This window comes from Halichoerus grypus, chromosome 14 (assembly GCF_964656455.1).
Source record: "Halichoerus grypus chromosome 14, mHalGry1.hap1.1, whole genome shotgun sequence".
Taxonomy (NCBI): Eukaryota; Metazoa; Chordata; class Mammalia; order Carnivora; family Phocidae; genus Halichoerus; species Halichoerus grypus.
The window spans coordinates 58189614-58211447 of record NC_135725.1 but is presented as its reverse complement, the minus strand read 5'-3'; the positions used below and the strand labels follow the sequence as shown (position 1 = coordinate 58211447).

The following is a 21834-nucleotide window of genomic DNA, read 5'->3' as shown; positions in this document are numbered from 1 at the left end:
ATATTCTGGATGCAAGTCCTTTGTCACATATCTGATTTGCAAATATTATCTCCTAGTCTGTGGCTTGTCTTTTCATTCTCTTGACAGTGTCTTTCAAAAGCAGAAGTTTAGAATTTTGATGAAGTCCAGTTATTCAGTGTGTTCTTTTATGGTTCTTGCTTGGATGGTGTATCCAAAAACTCCTTGCCTAGCTCAAAGTCAAAGGTCTTTCATGTTTTCTTCTAAGAGTTTTATAGTTTTATATTTTACATTTAGTTCTATGATCAAGTTTTTTAATTTGGAATGTGTGAGGTATAGGTCAAGATTCAGTTGGGTTTTTTTATGGTGGGGGGGCACAAATGTATGCCCAATTATTCTGGCACTATTTGTTGAAAGACTCTCATTTTTCTGTTGTTTTGGCTTTTCACTTTGATCAAAAATCATTTGACCATTTATGTGTTGGGTCTATTTCTGGACTCTCTATTTCAGGAATTGACTTTTCCCCTTAAAGGGCCAGATAGTAAATATTTAAGGCTACTAGTTACTAAATATTCAGGCCATATGGTCTCTGTAGCAACTACTCAACTTGACTATTTTAGCATGAAAGCAGCCATATGTACAATATGTAAAATGGGCATGACTGTATTCCATAAAACTTTATTTTCAAAAATAGGCAGTGGGTCAGATTTGGACCACAAGCTCCAGTTTACCAACTGCTCTAGTCTATTCCATTGATTTTTATTCTCTCTTTTCTCTGGTACCACACTGTACTGGTTACTGTAGCTTTATAATAGGTCTTGAAATCAGGTAATGTGAGTCCTCCACTTTATTCTTCTTTTCCTCAGTTGTTTTGTATTCTACTTTCTTTGCCTTTCCATATAAATCTACAAAAAAATCCTGCTGGAAATAACTGATCAATCTGGGAAAAATTGAAATGTTAACAATATTAACTTTTCCAGTCTTTGAACTTAATATGTCTCTTTGTTTATTTAGGTCTTCTCTGATTTCTTTCATCAACATTTTGTAATAGCCAATATTTAGGGATTTTCCGGATATATTTCTAGTCCTTAAACTATCACTTCTAGTTTAATTCTGTTATGGTGAGATAATATACTTTGTACAATTTCTGTTTTTAAAAATTTAAGTTTTGTTTTATGGCCCATAATATGTTCTGTCTTGATGAATTACTTCATGTGCACTTGCAACGAATGGGCATTTTGCTCTTGTTGAGTGGAGTGCTCTGTAAATGCCAGTGTGAGACTTGAAACCATAAAAATCCTAGAAGAGAGCACAGGCAGTAACCTCTTTGACATAGGCCATAGCAACTTCTTTCTAGATATGTCTCCTGAGGCAAGGGAAACAAAAGCAAAAATAAACTATTGGGATTTCATCAAAATAAAAAGCTTCTGCACAGTGAAGGAAACAATCAACAAAGCTAAAAGGGAACCCATGGAATGGGTGAGGATATTTGCAAATGATATATCTGATAAAGAGTTAATATGCAGAATATATAAAGAATAAAACTCAACACTCCAGAAATGAATAATCCAATTAAAAAATGGGCAGAAGACACGAATAGACATTTTTACAAGGAAGACATACAGAGGACCAACAGACAGATGAAAAGATACTCATCATTAGGGAAATACAAATCAAAATCACAATGAGAAATCACTTCACACCTGTCACAATGGTTAAAATCAACAACAAAAGAAATGACAAATATTGGTGAGAATATGGAGAAAGAGGAACCCTCTTGCATTGTTGGTAGGAATTAACTGTGCAGCCACTCTGGAAAACAGTATAGAGGTTCCTCAAAAAGTTAAAAATAGAACTACCCTATGATCCAGCAGTTGCACTACTATTTACCCAGAGAATACAAAAATACTAATTCAAAGGCATACATGTACCCTGATGTTTATAGCAGGATTATCTACAATAGCCAAATTATGGAAACAGACCAAGTGTCCATCGATTCATGAATGAATAAAGAAGATGTGGCATATATACATATACATACAATGGGATATTACTCAGCCATTAAAAAATAATGAAATCTTGCCATTTGCAATGACATGGATGGAGCTAGAGAGTATTTTGCTAAGCAAAATAAGTCTGTCAGAGAAAGACAAATACCATGTGATTTCACTCGTGTGGAATTTAAGAAACAAAACAAATGGGCAAAGGAGGAAAAAAGTGGGGAGCAAACCAAGAAACAGACTCTTAACTAGAGAACTGATGGTTACCAGAGGGAAGATAGGTGGGAGGGTGGGCTAAATAGGTGATGGGGATTGAGGGGAGTTCACTTGTGATGAGTACTGAGTGTCATATGGAAGTGTTGAATCATTGTACACCTGAAACTAATATTACACTGTATGTTAACTAACTGGAATTTAAATAAAACTTAAAAAAAATAAATGTCAATATGGTGAGCTTGGTTAATGCCTTGTTTAGGTTTTCTGTATCCTTGCTAATTTTCTATCTACCTATGAAAGAGAAAGAAGTGTTTGATGTCTCCAGCTATACATGTGCATTTGTCTTTCTTGTCAGTTCTGTCAGGTTTTGCTTCATGTATTCTGGATCTCTGTCCTTAGGTTACATATACATTAAAAATTGTTCCATCTTCTTTGGTAGTTGACCCATTCATAGCTATATAATTTTCTTCTTTACTGCTGGTAATTTTCCTTGTTCTGAAGACTACTTTTCTGATATTAAAGAGCTAATCTGGCTTTTTTCTGATTAGTGTTTGTAGAGTATATGTTTTCCAACTTTGTGTGTGTGTGTATAATTCCATATACGTATAATTATATCTAAAGTGGGTTTCTTGAAAGCACCATATAGTTATACAGCTTGGTCTTCTTAAAATAAAATCTAAGAGTTTCTATATTTTAATTTGTATGTATAGACCATTCACATTTACTATGGTAATTGAAATGGTTGGGTTTAGGTGTACTACTATATTATTTTTCTGTTTGTCTTCTCTGTTTTCTGCTCCTTTTTTCCTATGCCTGGCCTCTTTTATTTTTGCATATTTATTAGTATTCTATTTTAATTTATCTATTTAATCTATCTATTGGCTTTTTGGCTATATAGCTTTGCATTATTTTTTAGTGGTTGCTCCAGTAATTATAAAATACATATCTAGCACTCACACAGTCTATTTAGATTTAATATTTTATGACTTCAAGTGAAACACAGAAGTCTTATAACCGTAAAAGTCCTTATCCTCTCCCTTTATAAAAAGGTGTCTTATGTATTACATATAAATACAATGTTATAATTATTGCTTTCAACATTCTTACATATTTTGATAGGAGTAGAAAAACAGTCTATTTACCCTGATACTTACCCTTTCTATTACTCTTCCTTAATACCTGAAGTTCAAAGTTTCCTTCTGGGATCACGTCCAAAGAACTTCTTTTAGCATTTCTTTTAGAGCAGGTCTGCCGGCAGCAAATTCTCTTAGTTTTCTTTCATGTGAGAATGTTTCTAGTTCATCTTCATTTTAAAGGACATTTTAGCTAGATATAACATTGTGGATTGATAGTGTTTTTTTTTTTTTTTTTTTTAACACTTTAAAGATGTTGTTACACCGTCTTCTGGCCTATATGGTTTTTCATGAGAAATCCAACCATTTGAACTGTAACATATTGTTTTTCTCTAGTTGTTTTCTAGATTTCTTTGGTTTTAAGAATCTTGATTATGATGGGTCTAGGAATGGGTTTCTTTTATTTTATCCTATTTAGGCTTCACTGAGTTTTTTGAATGTGTGAATTTATAACTTTCATTAAATTTAGGCAATTTTCAGCCATTATTTCTTGAAATATATTTTCTCTACCAATGATATACATATTAGATATGTATACATTAATTTATTTTTTTTAAAGATTTTATTTATTTGACAGAGACACAGCGAGAGAGGGAACACAAGCAGGTGGAGTGGGAGAGGGAGAAGTAGGCTTCCCGCCCAGCAGGGAGCCCGATGCGGGGCTCGATCCCACGACCCCGGGATCACAACCTGAGCTGAAGACAGACACTTAACAACTGAACCACCCAGATGCCCCTGTATATATTAGTTTAAATGAAATGGTGGTGGGCACCTGGGTGGCTCAGTCATTAAGCATCTGCCTTTGGCTCAGTTTATGATCCCAGGGTCCTGGGATCGAGTCCCACATCGGGCTCCCTGCTCCGCAGGAAGCCTGCTTCTCCCTCTCCCACTCCCCCCCTGCTTGTGTTCCTGCTCTTGCTATCTCTCTCTGTCAAATAAATAAATAAAATCTTTAAAAAAAATAGAAAAATAAATGAAATGGTGGTAATAATGGATACCTTTTCAAAGGAGTTTAATTTTATGAAATTCTTATAATTCTAGAAGTCATAAGGGTATAATATATTAGCTAAAATTGTATTTCCAGATTCTTAACTAACTTTAAAACTTTAATCGTTAAACAAATGATCAGGTTAAGTAATAAAAATATCTCAATGCCTGAACTATTTCTAAGAAACAAATGTAGAAATACTGCTCACAAAACATAATTTTGATTTGTCCTCATTTCCTAGAGTGGCAATATATTAACAAATATGAAAAAATATGCAAATGTATTGGATGATTATTTACTACCTCAATTTTCTTAAAATGATATATAGTAGGTGCCTGTAAAAAAAACTAGCTAAATCACTTTTGCATTTCTGTCTTTTAGTTTTCTCCTATGTCTGGAGAAAAGAAAAGTTGGTTAATTTCAATAAAGATGATAATTAATATAATTGGTTGGCGTACTAGGTATTTTTTCTGTTTCTCCAGTAATTAGAACAAGGCCTTTAACAATACACAAAAGCACCCAATTAAAATTTGTTGAATCAATGAATGAACTGACTGTGGCAGTGAAGACAAAAGCCCAAGACTGAGCCTAAAATATCTTTCCAACAAGAGGTACCCCCTTTCCCAATTTAAAAACAATCGATTTCTGGGGTATGGGTGGGGTATGGTATTAGCTCCATACATTGAAGAGAAAGGAAAAAACAGAAAGAGAAACTTTCAATGAAGAAAGGGATAGAACTGGAAGGCTAAGAAAGGAAAGGAAGAAATAAAACTTTATTTTTGAGAGCAAAAAAAAAAAAAGAAGAAGAAGAAGAAGAAATTAAAAGAAAAACCTCCAAAAAGAGGGGTAAATTGGATGAAAGGAAGGACAATGAAAAGAGATAAATGTGATGGATAAAAAATGGCATTTTGATGGATAAAAAATAGCCTTTTACCAATAAATGTTTTATTAGAAAAAGAACTTCTGAGGTCCATGTGACAATGAATTATCAACTACTTAAATTACTAATAATGTATAGCAGTTTCATATTTGGGCTTCAGACAGGTTCCTGTCAACAGCTCACTTTCTTCCCCCCTACCCTGCCACGCTTCTAATCCTTCCTCTGTCTTTTCTTCCTATCGTTTCAGGACTGCATGTGCACACACCCACAAAGACCAAAATATCTGCAGAGAAATGCACCCACACAGACGTTTATACCTAGAAACACATATGGTCAGATTCAGGAGACCTGTCTCCACAGTTTATGTCCACATCATGCAGAAAAATACAGCCACAAGGAGATATCCAAAACCTCAGTTACCACACAAAGACAAAATGAAGTCTAAACCTCACTGCACTGAGATAAAATTTATACAAAATAAAATGTACCCAGAGTAAAATAAATATTTCAAGAATCCTTCTGTTATCCCCACATATCATTACACAGAAACACCAGCAAACTCTATGTACGTACTGACTCCTGCATTTGGATCACTTTCTCTTCCAATTCCACACATTATAATTTTCTCTCTGCTTCAAGCGGTAGATTAAATGCAATTTTCTACATGAAGCTTTCCCAGATCACTTCAGCCAAAAATAATCTCTCTCCTCTTTATAGGACACTTATATAGTAGTTTGTCTGTATGAGGCACACTATGAGATCTTTTGAGTATTTTTGTATAACTACATATTATTTCCTACCAAGCTGAAAACATACAACTTTCAAGTGATCAGGATTCACTTCTAGATAACATTTATTACTCCTCATGCTTTATTCATTAAATAGTTTCTATTTTTATTTTTTTAAAGATTTTATTTATTTATTTGAGAGAGAGAGACTGAGAGAGAGCACATGAGAGGGGGGAGGGTCAGAGGGAGAAGCAGACTCCCTGCCGAGCAGGGAGCCCGATGCAGGACTCGATCCAGGGACTCCAGGATCATGACCTGAGCCGAAGGCAGTCGCTTAACCAACTGAGCCACCCAGGCGCCCCTCATTAAATAGTTTTTAATAGATAATACTTGATACTAATGGGAGAAAACTAAGGCACCTAAGAGGAAGGCAGCTGAGACTGAGAAACCGTGGCACTCACTCTCCTCTGAGGATGCTGGGGATTGTGGTCATTGCAGTAGCCTGATGTTTAGGATTGCTCTCCCTGCCTCTGCAGCTGGCTGGGAGGATGGAAACTACTAACTAGGAGGAACAGAAAGGAGGGTGAAGTAGGAGTCAGCGTTCCTCAGCTTTACAAGTAGAAAGACTCCATCTTGTCAAAGTTCTGTGAGCCAGTTGGTTTCTTCAGAATGGACAAACTGTAATTAAATGGAAAAGAATGTGGGGCACCTGGCTGGGTCAGTCATTGGAACATGCAACTTTTGATCTCAGGGTGGTGAGTTGGAGCCCCATATTGCGTGTAGAGATTAATTAAAAATAAAATCTGGGATCACCACATCAAAAACTAATGATGTATGGTGACTAACCTAACATAATAAAATAAAATTAGATTAAAAAAAATAAAATCTTAAAAAAAGAATGTGAGACATAAATTATAATACTAATATACTAATTTACACTGGAAAATATAATCCCAGGTGACCTGTCATACTCCCATTTGCTGGTCAGGGCATTCTCTTCTTACAAGTTTATATACATTGAAAGTTATATTCTAGTCAGAGTGATGAGCCTGTCATCAAGCCAGGAGTGTGAATGGGACAATCTTAGAAAGGTTCCTCTTTCTTCCTTGTGTTCCTGAATTCTTAACCTCCATATATAGTTCTATGTTAGGTCATTGCTAGAGATAACCAAACTTACCTACTATAGGAGGATATTTCATAATATCATCACATAGAATCGGTTTAAATTTTATGAGTCTTTTGCTGTCACCCCTTTCACTCCACCCTTCCCATGAGAGCTCTTTCCTTTTTAACTGAAATCTGTCATTTTCAGAACATTTAGTAGCATTTCTTTAAATGAGAAAAAAGGTGTATTTTAAAAATTAATTTAAATTCAATTTAATTAACATATAGTGTATTTTTAGTTTCAGGGGTAGAATTTAGTGATTCATCAGTTATATATAATACCCAGTGCTCATTATATCAAGTGCCCTCCTTAATGCCCATCACCCAGTTATCTCATCCCCCTACTTACCTCCCCCCCAGCAACCCTCAGTTTGTTTCCTATAGTTAAGAGTCTCTTATGGTTTGTCTCCCTCTCTGATTTCATCTTATTTTATTTTTCCTTCCCTTCCCCTACGTTCATCTGTTTTGTTTCTTAAATTCCACATATGAGTGAAATCATATGGTATTTGTCTTTCTCTGACAGACTTATTTCGCTTAGCATAGTACACTCTAGTTCCATCCACGTCATTGCAAATGGCAAGATTTCATCTTTTTGATGGCTGAGTAGTATTCCATTTGTGTGTGTGTGTGTGTGTGTGTGTGTGTGTGTGTGTGTGTGTGTGTAATTTTTCATAATCTCTTATGATTTGTATTTCTGTGGTGTTGGCTGTGATTTCTCCTCTTTCATTCGTGATTTTATTTATTTGGGTCCTTTCTCTTTTCTTTTTGGTAAGTCTGGCTAAGGAAGCAGCTCTTAGTTTCATTCATCTGTTCTACTTTTTTGTTTGTTTCTATATCATTTATCTCTGCTCTGATCTTTATTATTTCCTTTCTTCTGCTGGATTTAGGCTTTATTTGCTGTTCCATTTCTAGCTCCTTTAGGTGTAAGCTTAGGTTGTGTATTTGAGACTTCTCTTGCTTCTTGAGGTTGGCCTGTATTGCGATATACTTCCCTTAGGACTGCCTTTGCTGCATCCTGAAGGTTTTGGACTGTCATGTATTCATTCTCATTTGCTTCCACGTACTTTCCTATTTCTTCTTTTTAATTTTTTAATTTTTTAAAGATTTTTATTTATTTTTGAGAGAGGAGAGAGAGAAAACGCATGAGTCAGGGGAGAGGCAAAGGGAGAAGGAGAAGCAATGAAACATCATCTCAAATGTGTTAGAATGGCTGTCATCAAAAAGACAAGAGATAAATGCTGGTGAGAAAAGGGCACCCTTGTGCCCTGCTGGTGGACATGTAAATTGGTGCAGCCACTATGGAAAACAGTATGGAGGTTCCTCAAAAAATTAAATATAAAACTACCATTTAATCCAGCAGTCCCACTTATGGGTATATACCTGAAGGAAACAAAATCATTATCTGCACTCCCATGTTCATTGCAGCACTATTTACAGTAGCCAAGACATGGAAACAACCCAAGTGCCCATCAATAGATGAATGGATAAAGAAGATATGGTACATATATATACGCAATGGAATGTTATTGAGGCATAAAAAGGAAATCTTGCCTTTTGCAACCACATAGATAAATCTTGAGGGCATTATGTTGAGTGCAAATAAACAGTGAAAGACAAATACGGTATTATTTCACTTACATATGTAATCTAAAAAAAACTCCTAAACTCATAGAAACAGAAAACAGATTGGTGGCTGTCAGTGGCAGGGGGTGAAGGGTGGAGGAAAGGGGAGAATGTGGTAAAAGGTACCAACTTCCAGTTAGAAGATTAGTAAGTTCTGGGGATCTAATATACAGCACGGTGACTATATTTAATACTTTATATTGTATATTTGAGAGCTGCTGAGAGAGTAGATTTAATTTAAAAGTTTTCATCGCAAGAGAAAAATCGTAACTGTGAGGAGATGGATGTTAAACTTAAGTGGTAATCATTTCTCAATGTATATATAAATCATTATGTTGTACACTTTAATACAATGTTATATGTCAATTATATCTCAGTAAAACCGGAGGATGGGAGGGGCTGTTGCCAATATCTCCTAAATATACACCCAGACCTTGGTGCTGTATTGCTTGATGATTATTTTTGATACTTAATATATAGATTGTTGGACTCTGCCCCTAGATATTCTGACTCATTAAGTCTGGGCTGAGGCCAGGAAATCTGTATTTGTACGGGCTTCCCAGTGATTCTGATGTAAGGCCAGGATTGAGAGCCATTAGAACAGATGACCTTTTAAAGTTAGTCATTAAGGGGACACCTGGGTGGCTCAGTCGGTTAATCGTCTGCCTTCTAAGCGTCTGCCTTTGGTTCAGGTCATGATCCCAGGGTCCTCGGATCAAGTCCCTCCTCAGGCTCCTTGCTCAGCGGGGAGCCTGCTTCTCCCTCTGCCTGCTGCTCCCCCTGCTTGTGCTTGTGCTTTCGCTCTCTTTAATAAAAAAAGTCACTAAGAGGGCGCTGGACCAGGAGCATTGGGTGGGCAGGTGCTGCCCTCTAGTGTCGCTGGCTGCTTGCTACATTTAACGCTTACTGTAACCTGCTGCGTGAGCACTCCTGGTCTTGCTGCCTGACACTACTATGGGGTTTCCTGTCCATCTCCCTGCAAATTTTGACTCTTGGGCATTAATAAAAACACTCATTATAAAAATGCTGCTGCTGAATAGCACACTGTGCTTCTCTGTCCCTAGCACCTTGGCACATCTTAGATGTTCAGTAATATTTTCTGATACTGAGACACAGCAGAACTCCTTTGTAAGGTTTGTGTGGAAGGACCAACTCACATCAGTGGCATGTCTTTCAGGATTTTTCTTTACAGGGCTCTGAGATGACCCATATGGTACATATGAGTCAACAACTGTGAACCGTTTCCTGAAGAACTTCTACTATTACAGTAATTGTGGCACTGTGGCACACTCATGGAAGAAGAGTCTGGCTTTGGTAAGTTTTCTCGAAACAAGTGAATGGAATTGATAGTTGTGTAGCCCTCCAGAGTCCCTAGAGGCTTTTCAGGTGCTTCATCTCCCTTGTTTGCTCTTCACTATAAACTGTGAAGCAGAAAGGGCAAATATGAAGATCCATGCCCACATCATCGATGCGTGCATTACATGAATGCGCCTTTGTTTGGGAAGACACTGATCCCACTGTCCTAACCACTCAAGCACCCTTCATCAATGAGTACCAAGGCAGTAAACAAACCTGTACTAAAGGCCTACTCTGCAAAACCACATAAGATTGTCTTTGGCTCTAACTCCTGAGTTTGGAGACAGAGGAACAAGGGTGAGTGAGTTGCTGCAGAGGGGTTCGCAGCAGATGGTTTTAATGGCTTAGTAGGATGGCAGTGGCTGTGGGTTATCTGTAAGGTAAAGAGTGCACTGGTTGGAGCAGGTGCAAGATTTGCACAATCTGATGGTTTTGTCATGGGCAGGGGGTGCGGAGGAGACTGAGAACTGTTTCTGCAGTAAAAAGGCAGCAGCAGCTGCGGGAAGCAGAGCTGGTTGGGTAGGACATTCAATATTCTGTTCACCTTCTCTTCATCCCACTGGTGAGGGACGGAGTGTCCTAGGGTTCTGGAGGTGGTTGAATTCGCAGCACTGGACACTGGACCTATGAGATTGACAGCAGTTTATTAATCACATATATTCACAGCCCACGGAAGGAGGACACCAAACACCATGCAGGCACATTAGGTCAGGTTAATGGAAGACAGAACTGTTGAAGTAGCATAGAAGGCAGCAGCAGCTGCAGAAAGCAGGAGCAGGTTGGGAAGGAATAATAAAAGTTAAAGATTCAAGCTACATTGTAGGTATCTCGACCTGCTACTAAAAAGGTGATGCAAGCTGTTTGTTAACTTGATATTCAGCACTCTTTGGTTGAAAAAGTCTTCTCATTTTTGTAGAATGGTATTTGTAAGTTCAGGGAAGATGTTAAAATGGCTCAAATTCATCCCATCATCAGGGTGAGACTCCTCTTAAGTTATCTTAAATGTAAGGATGTATTTTGTTTGCGTTTTGTTCTATATAAAAAAGACACTTAAAAAAACATTCACTAATCCATTTTTTAAATGAAATCATTGTCAGAGTATTCTTCCTTATAGCTAATAAAAAAGATCCCTCATACTAATAATTGGTAGGGTGTTTTTTTTGCCTTTTGTTTCTTAAATTGTGGTATATACTTAACATAAAATTTACTGTTTTAACTATTTTTAGGTGTATAGTTCAGTGTCATTAAAAACATTTACAGTAAGCAAAAAAGAAGAAGAAGAATGTAGCAGGAGGGGAAGAATGAAGGGGGGGATATTGGAGGGGGAGAAGAACCATGAGAGACGATGGACTCTGAGAAACAAACTGAGGGTTCTAGAGGGGAGGGGGGTGGGGGGATGGGTTAGCCTGGTGATGGGTATTGAGGAGGGCACATTCTGCATGGAGCACTGGGTGTTATGCACAAACAATGAATCATGGAACACTATATCTAAAACTAATGATGTAATGTATGGGGATTAACATAACAATAAAAAATTAAAAAAAAACATTTACAGTGTTGTGCAGTCATCTCTACTATCCATTTTCAGAACTTTTTCATCATCCCAAAGAGAAACTCTGTACCCACTGAATAATAACTCCTTAATCCCCTCTTCCCCAAGCCCTAATAAGGTTGATTCTTGATTCATGTGAATTAGTTTTATCTTTTAACTAGGTTCTTAAGTGTCTTGAGAACAGGCAGGTAACACAACTCACATGTGTTTGTGCCTTTGCTATTGCCCAGTTTAGGGATGACCTCAGATTGAGTGCTCACCACACCTGGCTGGTGGTAGACTGGATGCTGGAGGAAGGACCAAGTAGCATTTTCAGAGATGTTGAGCCTAAGAATTTTGGGGGTGTGGGACCACTCTTATCAATAGGGCAAGAACTTAAGGAAATTCAGAAGTCCTAGGGTGTTGGAGGCTTCTCACAATGTCGACAGGGGCCATGACGTTAACATTAATGTGTGAATCAGTGGATATAAGAGTGGTGGGTAACTGAGGTTGAACAGGAAAAAGCTTGCCCTGCCTAAAGGTATTCAAATTCAGACTTCATAAAACATTTAGCCAAACATTCCAGCCATGTTGGATTCAACCAAAGAACCACAAGTCTGTAGTCCTTAATCAAAAGTGTTGCCAGTGACCCATCTCCAGGAATAGGCAGGATGCTGAAAGATCTATAGAGGCTGTTTCGGAAAATCAAGCTCCAGAAGAGAACCTCACTTATGTGCCTCATGGAAGGCAGTATTTACAGTCTTTTCCCACCCATCTCAAGCTTGACCATAGACCGGGAGGAATCCTTCTTTAACTCTCAGATAGTTATTTTCAAAGGCAGCAACTATATCCTTTCCTTGACAGATCAGACATGATCCTCTTCTTGAACCTCTTAATACTGACCACCAATTGCCTGTGACATCAAAATCCTCACTTTCTAATAGTTAACAAGATAATGTATGTCCTAGCCTCTTGTGTGTTTTTTTAATTATCTTCCCAGTACAGGTGATGGAGTTCCTCTGACCTAGCCAGTCTCTCTCTTATAGGGCATGCAGTGTACATAAAGACTAACTTATCTAAGGATAGGTGCCAGACTGTTGTCTTAAGGAGAGAGCTAAGCCATCAGGTTATAGGGAATAGAGCATGAAAGAATATATGCTGCCCATGACCTTGGCACCTCTAGGGCCCAAGCTCTGCAACTCATACAGACAACCAGACACCTCATCTGAACACTGCATCACATGAGCTTCTCCTAGACAAATAAAGGCCTGTGATGATCTGCATACCTTTTGAAATAGGAGAGCTTTGTGATGTAGTCTAGTGACCTGGTTCCATCTTCTGTGAGGCAGAGATGACAAGGTCTAGAATTTGGAGGCATTAGGTTCCAAGTCCCTGAAAGCCTAGGAAGAGAGATGGCTAGTGAGGTTTAGATTATGTTGACCTCTACCTTTTTTCTGTATGATGTTGGATATTCCTTATACACTTATGGCTCCTTCATTATTATTGCATTAATTATTTGGCAAGTGAAAAAGAGCCACCAAGAATTAAGGTTGGGACCTAACAGGAGCTGTTGCCGGGTAGGGAGACACAATGACCATGCCTGAACTGATTAAGCCTCAAACAAGAAGATTTTATCCCCTTACTTTCTCCTGTTACCCTGACGCCTTCTTTTTTATGGGGGTTTCTTCATGGATCCCAGAAGAGCTCCAAATTTGGGTTGATTCTTCTGGCTGGGAGACATTCAGGACCTTGGATAGCTAAAATCTTTTGGCTACTAGACCTCTTATCCTTTCGTCTGTTCCTCTTTTCTCCTGTCTCACTTTGATCTCCCCACAGAACTTGTTCAGGGAATGGGGGTAGAGGTATGGAGTATAGAAGAGCCTTAAAATGAATTAGTAATAAGAGAAGGGAAATGATGGGTGGAAAAGATAGAGTAGGGGAAAGAATGGTAGGAGAGTATATAAAATTGGAATATAGAAAAAGTTTGGGAAATATTTACAGGTTTTGTCTCATTTAGACACAAAAAGTAAAAGGTGCCCAGCTTAATACTCTAACTTTTTTGTTTTCAAGAGTCACCGGAGAGTCAAACAAAGGGCTAAAGATAGAACATCAAGAGGTAAAGTCCTAGTTTCTCCTTGGACTCCCCTCACTATGGGCAAGATTCCCCTGATTCCTGTCCCTCTATGACCCCTGGAACAAGTAGCCAGGTGCTCTAACCACTGAAGGCTCCAATTACCCCAGTTGACAGATTCTCCCAGAAGACTTTCTTGGGTGGGAAATCAGGGCCTAGGAATGTTCCAAAATTCTCTACCTTACCCCTGCCCCTGGGAATGAAGAATGAGGAAGCAGGACAGAAGCCTTTAGCTGTGTCATTTACTAGTTTTACGACCTTGTGGAAGTCACTTCATCTTTCAGTCTGTGATCCCTGAAATGGGCATCTCATGAGCCTGCCTCACTCAGGGTGTGGTTGTGATGATCAAATGAAATTAGGTCCAGGACAGCATGTTGCAGCGGGTTAAGTTGTACACAGACGTGCCTTAGAGCATTGACTGTTGGGGTTTTCAGCCTCTTCTTACTCAAAGACCTTCAGCTTGCTATAGGATGTCCCTGCATCCTCTCATTCCTTGTAACACTGTCCTGGTTTTTCAGCTAGGAGACATTCCCGAGAAGAAGCTGAGAAGCCGTGGGAGCTGCTCTCTATCATGAAAAGGTGATCACTTGCTCTTTGCAGTCTCCAAACCCCCAGCCTGGCCTGTGATGATTTCTCTGCTTGGCCTGGGGCAGGGAGGAGAAGAGGGATAATGTGTGGGAGGGAGTCAGACACAGTGGATGCTGAGGACTGGTTGAGAGGGTTGTCAGGGCAGAGGGGGATCAGGTGTCTCAGGAAGGAGGAGTCTTCCAGTTCTGCTCTGGGCTAGGTTCACAGTGGTCCTGAAATTCAGGATTTTGCTACTATGTAATTCATTGACGACTCTACATGAGTTTGTACTCAGCCACAGACAAGTTATCCAGTCAAGAGAATAGAGAAATGCATGCATAAATAAATCACCATGTCATATTCCCTTTATAGTTACAACTATTCAAGGGCAGACCCGTGGAACCTGCTAATATTACCTCCATGGTTTTATCTTAAGGGAGGCCAATTCCTGGGACAGCCCTCAGAAAGGATCGTGTCATCTTATCCTCTTCTTAAAATCTCTAAAGAATGGGATTGGCCTTTAAGAGATGCTATGTACAGGAGCTAGGACACTCCATAGTCCCCAGAATGCAGAGTTCCCACAAAGACCTCATTTTCCACAGCTTAGGAATACTGAATGCCAGGCTGTGGCCTTCTTAACCCCAGATGAGACTGACTCCAGGTTCTTCTGGGAATGTTCCTGGTGATGCCCATTCAGCTAACCATTGGCTCCCTGCCTCTGCCTGGTTTCCTTCTCCTGGTTCAGCTTCTCAACATAGATCAACAGACAGTACACCCCACCTCTTAGTCTCTCATGGCCCTGCATTCCCACGGGTTGTCTGAGACCTTGCCCAACAAGCTCCAGACCCTCAGCCCAGCCCAGCCCAGCCCAACATAACTTGCCAGTGGCCTTTTCCTAGGAGGCAAAGGAGTTGGGTAAACACCATGAGGGTACAGGCCCCAAGGCTTCCAGGACTAGGGGAGGGTGGACGAAATCTCCAGGCCACACATACTCAAAGAGGCAGGTGTTGGGGTGCCTGGGTGGCTCAGTTGGTTAAGCATCCCACTCTTGATCTCAGCGCAAGTCTTGATCTCAGGGCTGTGAGTTCAAGCCCTGCATTGGGAAGTACATCAAAAACTAATGATGTACTGTGTGGAGACTAACATAACATTTAAAAAAAAAAAAACCCCGCATTGGGCTCCATGCTAGGTGTGGAGCCTACTTAAAAAAGCATAACAAAACAAACAAACAAAAAGAGGCAGGTGTCACTCCATCAGTAACTGTTGCCATCCTCCCTTCCCAGCCAGGGCTGGCTTCCTCAGGAGGGAAGTGTGAGGCGGCTCCTGTGTGCGGATCCTACCTGCCCCATCTGCAATGCTGTGGCTCTGGAGATTCAGCAGTGGCTGGGGGGTGAGAACACCCTGATCTCTCCCCCTTCATCAGGGCCATCGCAGGGCTCCTCTTGCCTAGAGACTTTGTCCATGTCTAGTCTCTCTTTGGAGCAGAGTCAGGGTTCCCTGCACTCCAAAGATCTTTCACTTCCATCTGTAACCCCCACAAAGTTACAATTAACAGATCAGAAATCCTTAACACAGTCAGCTGCCCAGTCAACCAATGTCAGCATCCAAGATCACCAGGCTGAACACCTTCAGCGAAGGAAGGGATTTCAAGTGCCAGATGTGTCCAGGGATGCAGGAGCTCTTTCTTCTTCAAGTGAGGAGCCTAGGATTCCTGTGAATCAGCAGGACAAGAGGAAGAGCCACTCTGAATGTGTGCTGGAGAAACAAGGTAAGCTGCCCTTGAATATCTGATTCTCTTTCTTTCCCTGAATTCAGAACTCATGAACCTAAAACACCCCATTGCCTTGCATGTTCCTATTTCCCCAAAGCCCTGAGGTATCCTTAAGTACATGTATATAAATGCATGCATTTCTATACCTGAGGGCTCCCAAGATCTTTAGAAGAGTTCTTATGACAGCTTATAACACATAGCCCCAAATATTTTCCAAGCCTGGGAGAAAAAACCCAACCATTTCTTTCATCATAATGCTACCTCTAAGGCCTCTGTTGAAAATATGGTCTATCTTCCTGACCTGGGTTCATGAGAGTTGAGCCAGTCTGCCCAAACTTTCCGGGTCATAGAAGGATCCACTATGAAACCAGAGCAAAGACACTGCAAGCAAATCCCAAACTCCACGGCTCTGGCTCTACCCTCTACTACATTTCATTTCTAAGTGGTCTCTATCCATTGCCTGGAGGACCCACTGATGCCTCAGTGTGCTATCTGCAGCAGAAACATAGCTACCTTTCTATGATTCCTCTTTTCTGCACAACGAGTCCTCAGTCTGCCCATAAAGATCTCTCCACAAAAGGGGAGCCCCAGTCCCTTTTTCTTCAATAATTTCTTCTTGATCTCTGTACTGTCTAAAATTTCCCCCACCTAAGTTAGCCCCATCTTCTTTCCACATCCCCAAATTTGGGCTCCTCCCTCTGACTAACAACGAACCCATATCAATATCCCACTTCCTCTTCTGTCCAAGTGTGAAGCCTTAGAGTGGCACCAGCTGCAAAGGCAGCCACATCTTCAGTGGGGCTTGCCAGCTGTTGCCCAGTAATCTCTGTAGATGCAGAGAACCATACAAAACGAAGCCCTGAGACATGTTTCTGCCTGTCCCTAGGGGCCTACCTGCTAGGAGAAGCCCATTTCAGTCTTTAAGAGGGAGGTGGTGTTTCCCTGGAACATGCCCAGAGCTGCTTGAGTTCTACTTTCAGAAGTGGTTGATTTAGCAAATTGATTCACTATTGCAAGGGCCTGCCCCAGAAGATCCAGCAGTCCAAACAATTGCTCCTGTCCCCTCCTCACCAGCAGCCCCTGCCCCAGAGCAGCACACTGACCAGTGTGAGTGTCCCCTAGCTTGTAGACCTAGAGGCCAGTGGGGATGGTGACCTGTTCTCATCCACTGTGGGAGCAGGGCCAGTCCACAGCTGCTTGCCCAGCTGAGGCAACGTTGCAGAGCTACAGTGACCACAGGTGTGGTAAAGATTGCTAGGGCATTGTTCCTGTTCACATTTGTAGCTGTTGGGACTAGAAATCATTGGGTCTACAGCATTCCAAGTGCCCTGGCAACAGCTTGGTTCTCTTGTGCCCAGAAAGTAAGTCCCTAGATGTGGAGGCAGCTGTTAGCCCCTACATGGATCAGGAAGCTACATCCTCAATACTGATAGGCCTTGACCAGCAGCAACAAGCCTCACCTGATGCTGTCACTGATCATCCTGATCAGCACCTGCCTGGGTATCTTCCCAAGGAGCCATTGAGAAACTGTAGACAAGTTTTGGCCTTCCTGTCAGGGCTGCCAGCTTTTTATTATGTGGCTTTCTCCAAAGCCATGGCCCTGGCAATCACTAGCCAATCACTAGCCAATCACATGATGTGTCTGGGCCTGTTGGGGGCCAGTAGAACCTATGGCTCAATATCATCTAAACACCAATGTATAAGTCCTGGGCCAGCTTTCAAGATGCCAATGAGACTTGTGCAGACAGTGCATAAGCATTCCAGGTTGAAGTATAGGTGAATGGAGATGGTGCCTCTAGAGAGCCAGACATCCTTCTGCCCCTGTTCACTCAAGATACCCATCTTGGCCAAACTAAATTTTTACCTGAAAAAGAAATTCCTGGAGATACATTTGGGAAGTCTTATAAAGACAAAGGAGTCCAGGAACAAGTTGTGGATGTCCCAAGGAATATCTGTGCCTAGAACTCCTTTTGGAGTCTAAACAACCAAGGAAAAACATTGCTCCAGGATCTATCCATCCCACCAGGTATCATCCCATGTGCTCTAGAATGCTCCACCTAAAAGAACAGCTTGCAGTTAAACTAAGGCAGTGCAGGAGAACCAAAGGCAAGTTAGTCCCACCGGGCCTCCAAGATCTCACAACCCACTGGGGACACAACAGGGGCCCAGGTGCTTTGTATTCAGCTGGAAGCCAGTGTGAACAAGCTCAACCTGGAGGAGCCCTGGACCCCTTATCCCCTGCAAAGGTGAGGATAACTCCCTACCCCAGCAGAGAAAACAGAGGACCCAGGAAGACTTAAAGCAAGAGAGAATCACAGACAAGGGGTGCTGCTTTGAAGCTCTCCCTAGCCGGAGAGAACATCTACTCTGTTGAGGTTCAGAGGCCAGGAGGGACTCTTATAAATAGAACCCTTAGCACCCCTGACTTCCCAAATGTATCTCCAGGATCTTTCTCAAGTATAATTTGTTAGGTCAAGATGGTTGCCTTGAGTGAGTTGGAACTAGCAAGGATCTATCTGGATCTGCAGAGCCACCATTTCCATCCCCTCAGCTGACTGATCCCTATCAGCACCTTCACCAGTTTCTCCTTCACTTTGAGTTCCTAGAGTTTCCTCTAGGATTCTTTGGGTCAAAAGGCCAGATGAGAATGGTCTGTAAGGTTGTTAAAGCAAGCTGAATGATCTCACCCAAACAAGGATTCCTCAGAATGCCAAAACTGGAGTCGCCAGAGCTTAATGGGCCAGACCTTACATGACCAACTTACTGGGCCATTATTTGCTGGGCCAAATTGTAAGTCCAGCATTGAAACTGACCACATTTTTTGAGATCCAAACTTTGCAGGGCCAAAATTTATGGGGCCACACTTTCTAGGGTCAAGAGCTGCAGGGTCTACTAAAAGCAGCCCAAATTCACAAGATCCCATTCTTCCAGAAGCTGCAGAAGCTGGCTTAGGAAATAAGGTGAAGCACTTTCCACACTGGATTAACCCCGAGATGAAAGGTCAAGGGCATAAAGAATCCATTCTCCTCTCTAAGGATGAGACAGCGCCCAAAACCATGACAAAAAAGGTTGAGAAGACTCCACCCCCCACCAAACACCCTGTGACAGGAGCCAAGTTGGAGAAGAAAACGGAGGAGGAGGGCATGACCTTCTTTGATGCCCCCCAGTCTCTGGACAATGAACTCAAGCAACAATCCCTTCCGCCCAGACGCTCCTGGTTCCTGTGCCTTTCCCACGACAGCTCCAAGCACTGTCCTCAGCTGCCTTGTGCCACTCAGCCAGAAAATCCATCCCACGTCTCAGCTCTCACCTCAGCAGAAGGCACTGGTCTACACAAAGAGAATACCCAGTCCAGGAAAAAGGAGTTCGTAGGTTCCCAATCCTCTGCATGCCCATGAAAAAGGATGTCATCATTTCCATTAATGTGCAGGTGAGGCAGGACCCTCTCCAAATATACTCTATACCTCTAAGCAAAGAACCACCTGTTTGTGCCTCCTTATTTTCAAGGTTGTATGTGATGTAGAGAGTAGAGAAGGTAGATAATACTTCCCATGTAATATAGGAGCTTAAACTCATATTTCAAATAGATCAGCATTTTCCACACAATTCTTTCAGTCCCACCCTGAATTGTGGATAGGGGGACTTGAGCAAAGAAGGAAGACCCTTGTCCAAGGTGCACTGAGGGTGCACCAGGCTTGAATTCTATCATGTCTTCCCGTGGCATCTATGGGCCCTAGAGGAACAATGTGGGCATGATGATAGTATAAGAAGTAGCAGCCAGGAATCTAGTGCATTTTGGGCCCATAGGCACAATTCACCAATAACTTCTATATATGCCCACAGTCTGAAGGGAAGTTTTTTACAGGAGTGTCACAATGCTCATCCTTGATAAACACAAAAGAACACAGATAATGTGACATGTGTCAGAAGCAAATGATAGAATCTCCCCTCTCTGCGCCCTGTTGTTATTGATTAGATCTTTAGAAGGGCTAACCCATCTGGGAGTCTGCTGTAGCCTGTTGCCAGTTTGACCCCCATTGCCTTTCAGTTGCATGGGATAAATGCCTCCTAGAACGAAGATCAGTTAAAGAGAAGGTTCCCAAAAAGATCACAATAAAAATGACTTTGACCTGAGTCTTACATTCAACAGTTCAAATATTCAACTACTATGTGCCAGGTACTATGCCAGACACTAGGAACACAACGGTGAACACCAGGCCTTCCTCCATTGAGCTTATGGAAGCATGGAGTAGACTGTCAAATAGAAAGTTACTAAAAGCACTGTGATAAGGACTAGTTAGAGGATGTAGGGGAAATACACACAGGGCACTTAACCTAATTTGGTAGGGGGAGGGGGTTCATGGAAATTTTCCTAGAAGAGGTGATATGTAGACTGAGTTTCAAAGGATAAGAAGTTGTCCAGGAAGGAAGTGGGGAATCTCTGGGTTTCCCCAGGCTGAAAGTACAAACTGAGCAAATGTATGGTGTCAAGCAAATGGGCATGCCATGTAAGAGAACAGTAACTTGCTGGAGAAGTACCTATGATAATCAAAAGCATATTAAAATGTTTGAGGGATCAGAATGAGATTGCCAAACTAGAGAATGGATGGCATTCACTCATGCATTTTTTTCATTCCTTCAACTAATACTGAGCGTCTACTATATGCCACACACTTGTATAAGCACTGAGTATACAGCAATGAACAAAAGAGGAAAAAACAATCTGTCTTTAATGAGCTTACGTTGATGGTACACTAGGGAGGGAGATAAAAGCAGCATAAGTAGGGGTGCCTGGGTGGCTCAGTCGTTAAGCATCTGACTTTGGCTCAGGTCACAATCCCAGGGTCCTGGGATCGAGCCCTGCATCAGGCTCCCTGCTTGAGGCCTGCTTCTCCCTCTCCTACTCTCCCTGCTTGTGTTCCCTCTTGCTGTCTCTCTGTCAAATAAATAAATAAAATCTTAAAAAAAAAAGCGTAAGTAAAAAATACAGTATGTAGAAGAAGACCAAATATATAAAAGGTAAGAAGTTTAGGGAAGACTTAGGTGGGGTGCAGTTTTAAATAGGGAGTTCAGGGCAGGTCTCACTAAAAATGTGGGCATGAGGGTGCCTGGGTGGCTCAGTCGGTTAAGCGTCTGCCTTTGGCTTAGGTCATGATCTTGGGGTCCTGGGATTGAGCCCCGTGTCGGGCTCCTTGCTTGGTGGGGAGTTTGCTTCCCTCTTTGCCTGCAGCTCCTCCAGCTTGTGCTCTCTCTCTCTCTGACAAATAAATACATAAAATCTTTTTTTTTTTTTTTCCAAAATGTGGGCATGTGGGATGCCTGGGTGGCTCAGTCAGTTAAGCATCTGCCTTCAGCTCAGGTTATGATCCAGGGTCCTGGGATCGAGTCCCTCATCAGGCTCCTTGCTCAGCAGGGAGCCTGCTTCTCCCTCTGCCTGCTGCTCCCCCTGCTGTGCTCTCTCTCTCTGTCAAATAAATAAATAAAATTTTAAAAAATGTGAGCATGGACTAGAGAGAGATTAGAGAGTAAATCACATAGGTAACTGAGGAAATTTCATGTCAGACATGGATAACTGAGCAACTTTCATGTCAGAAACATGGTCTGGAGGCTGGAGCATGCCTGAGCTATTCCAAGGAAGAAGGACAGTGAGCCCAAAGCAGAGTAATCATTAAGGGGGAAAGTAATGGAGGACAAATCAGAGCTGTAAAGGGGCCAAATGGGGTAAGGCCTGGAAGGTCATTGCAAAGACTTTGACTTTTTGAGTAAATGGAAGTTGCTGTTAGAGGAT

The 21834-nt window shown here is 41.3% G+C and overlaps 1 protein-coding gene across 7 annotated transcripts in view; it reads left to right on the top strand.

Moving 5' to 3' along the window:
* SPATA31F3 (SPATA31 subfamily F member 3) overlaps nucleotides 1–21834 on the top strand; it is a 172870-nt gene that overhangs the window by 57714 nt on the left and 93322 nt on the right. For 3 of the 7 annotated variants that reach the window (XM_036081339.2, XM_078061409.1, XM_078061410.1), the window contains 5 exons: nucleotides 9868–10004; nucleotides 13648–13693; nucleotides 14227–14287; nucleotides 15559–16043; nucleotides 18978–19524. The exons of 1 other annotated variant lie outside the window; for it this stretch is intronic. In XM_036081339.2, the coding sequence (XP_035937232.1) occupies nucleotides 14280–14287; nucleotides 15559–16043; nucleotides 18978–19444 (960 nt within the window). In that variant the 5' untranslated portion in view covers nucleotides 9868–10004; nucleotides 13648–13693; nucleotides 14227–14279 and the 3' untranslated portion in view covers nucleotides 19445–19524. Of the gene's footprint in view, nucleotides 1–9867; nucleotides 10005–11272; nucleotides 11360–13010; nucleotides 13155–13647; nucleotides 13694–14226; nucleotides 14288–15558; nucleotides 16044–18977; nucleotides 19525–21834 lie in introns of those variants that run through there. 3 more of the 7 variants (XM_078061412.1, XM_078061411.1, XR_013443735.1) reach the window with 3 other exon arrangements.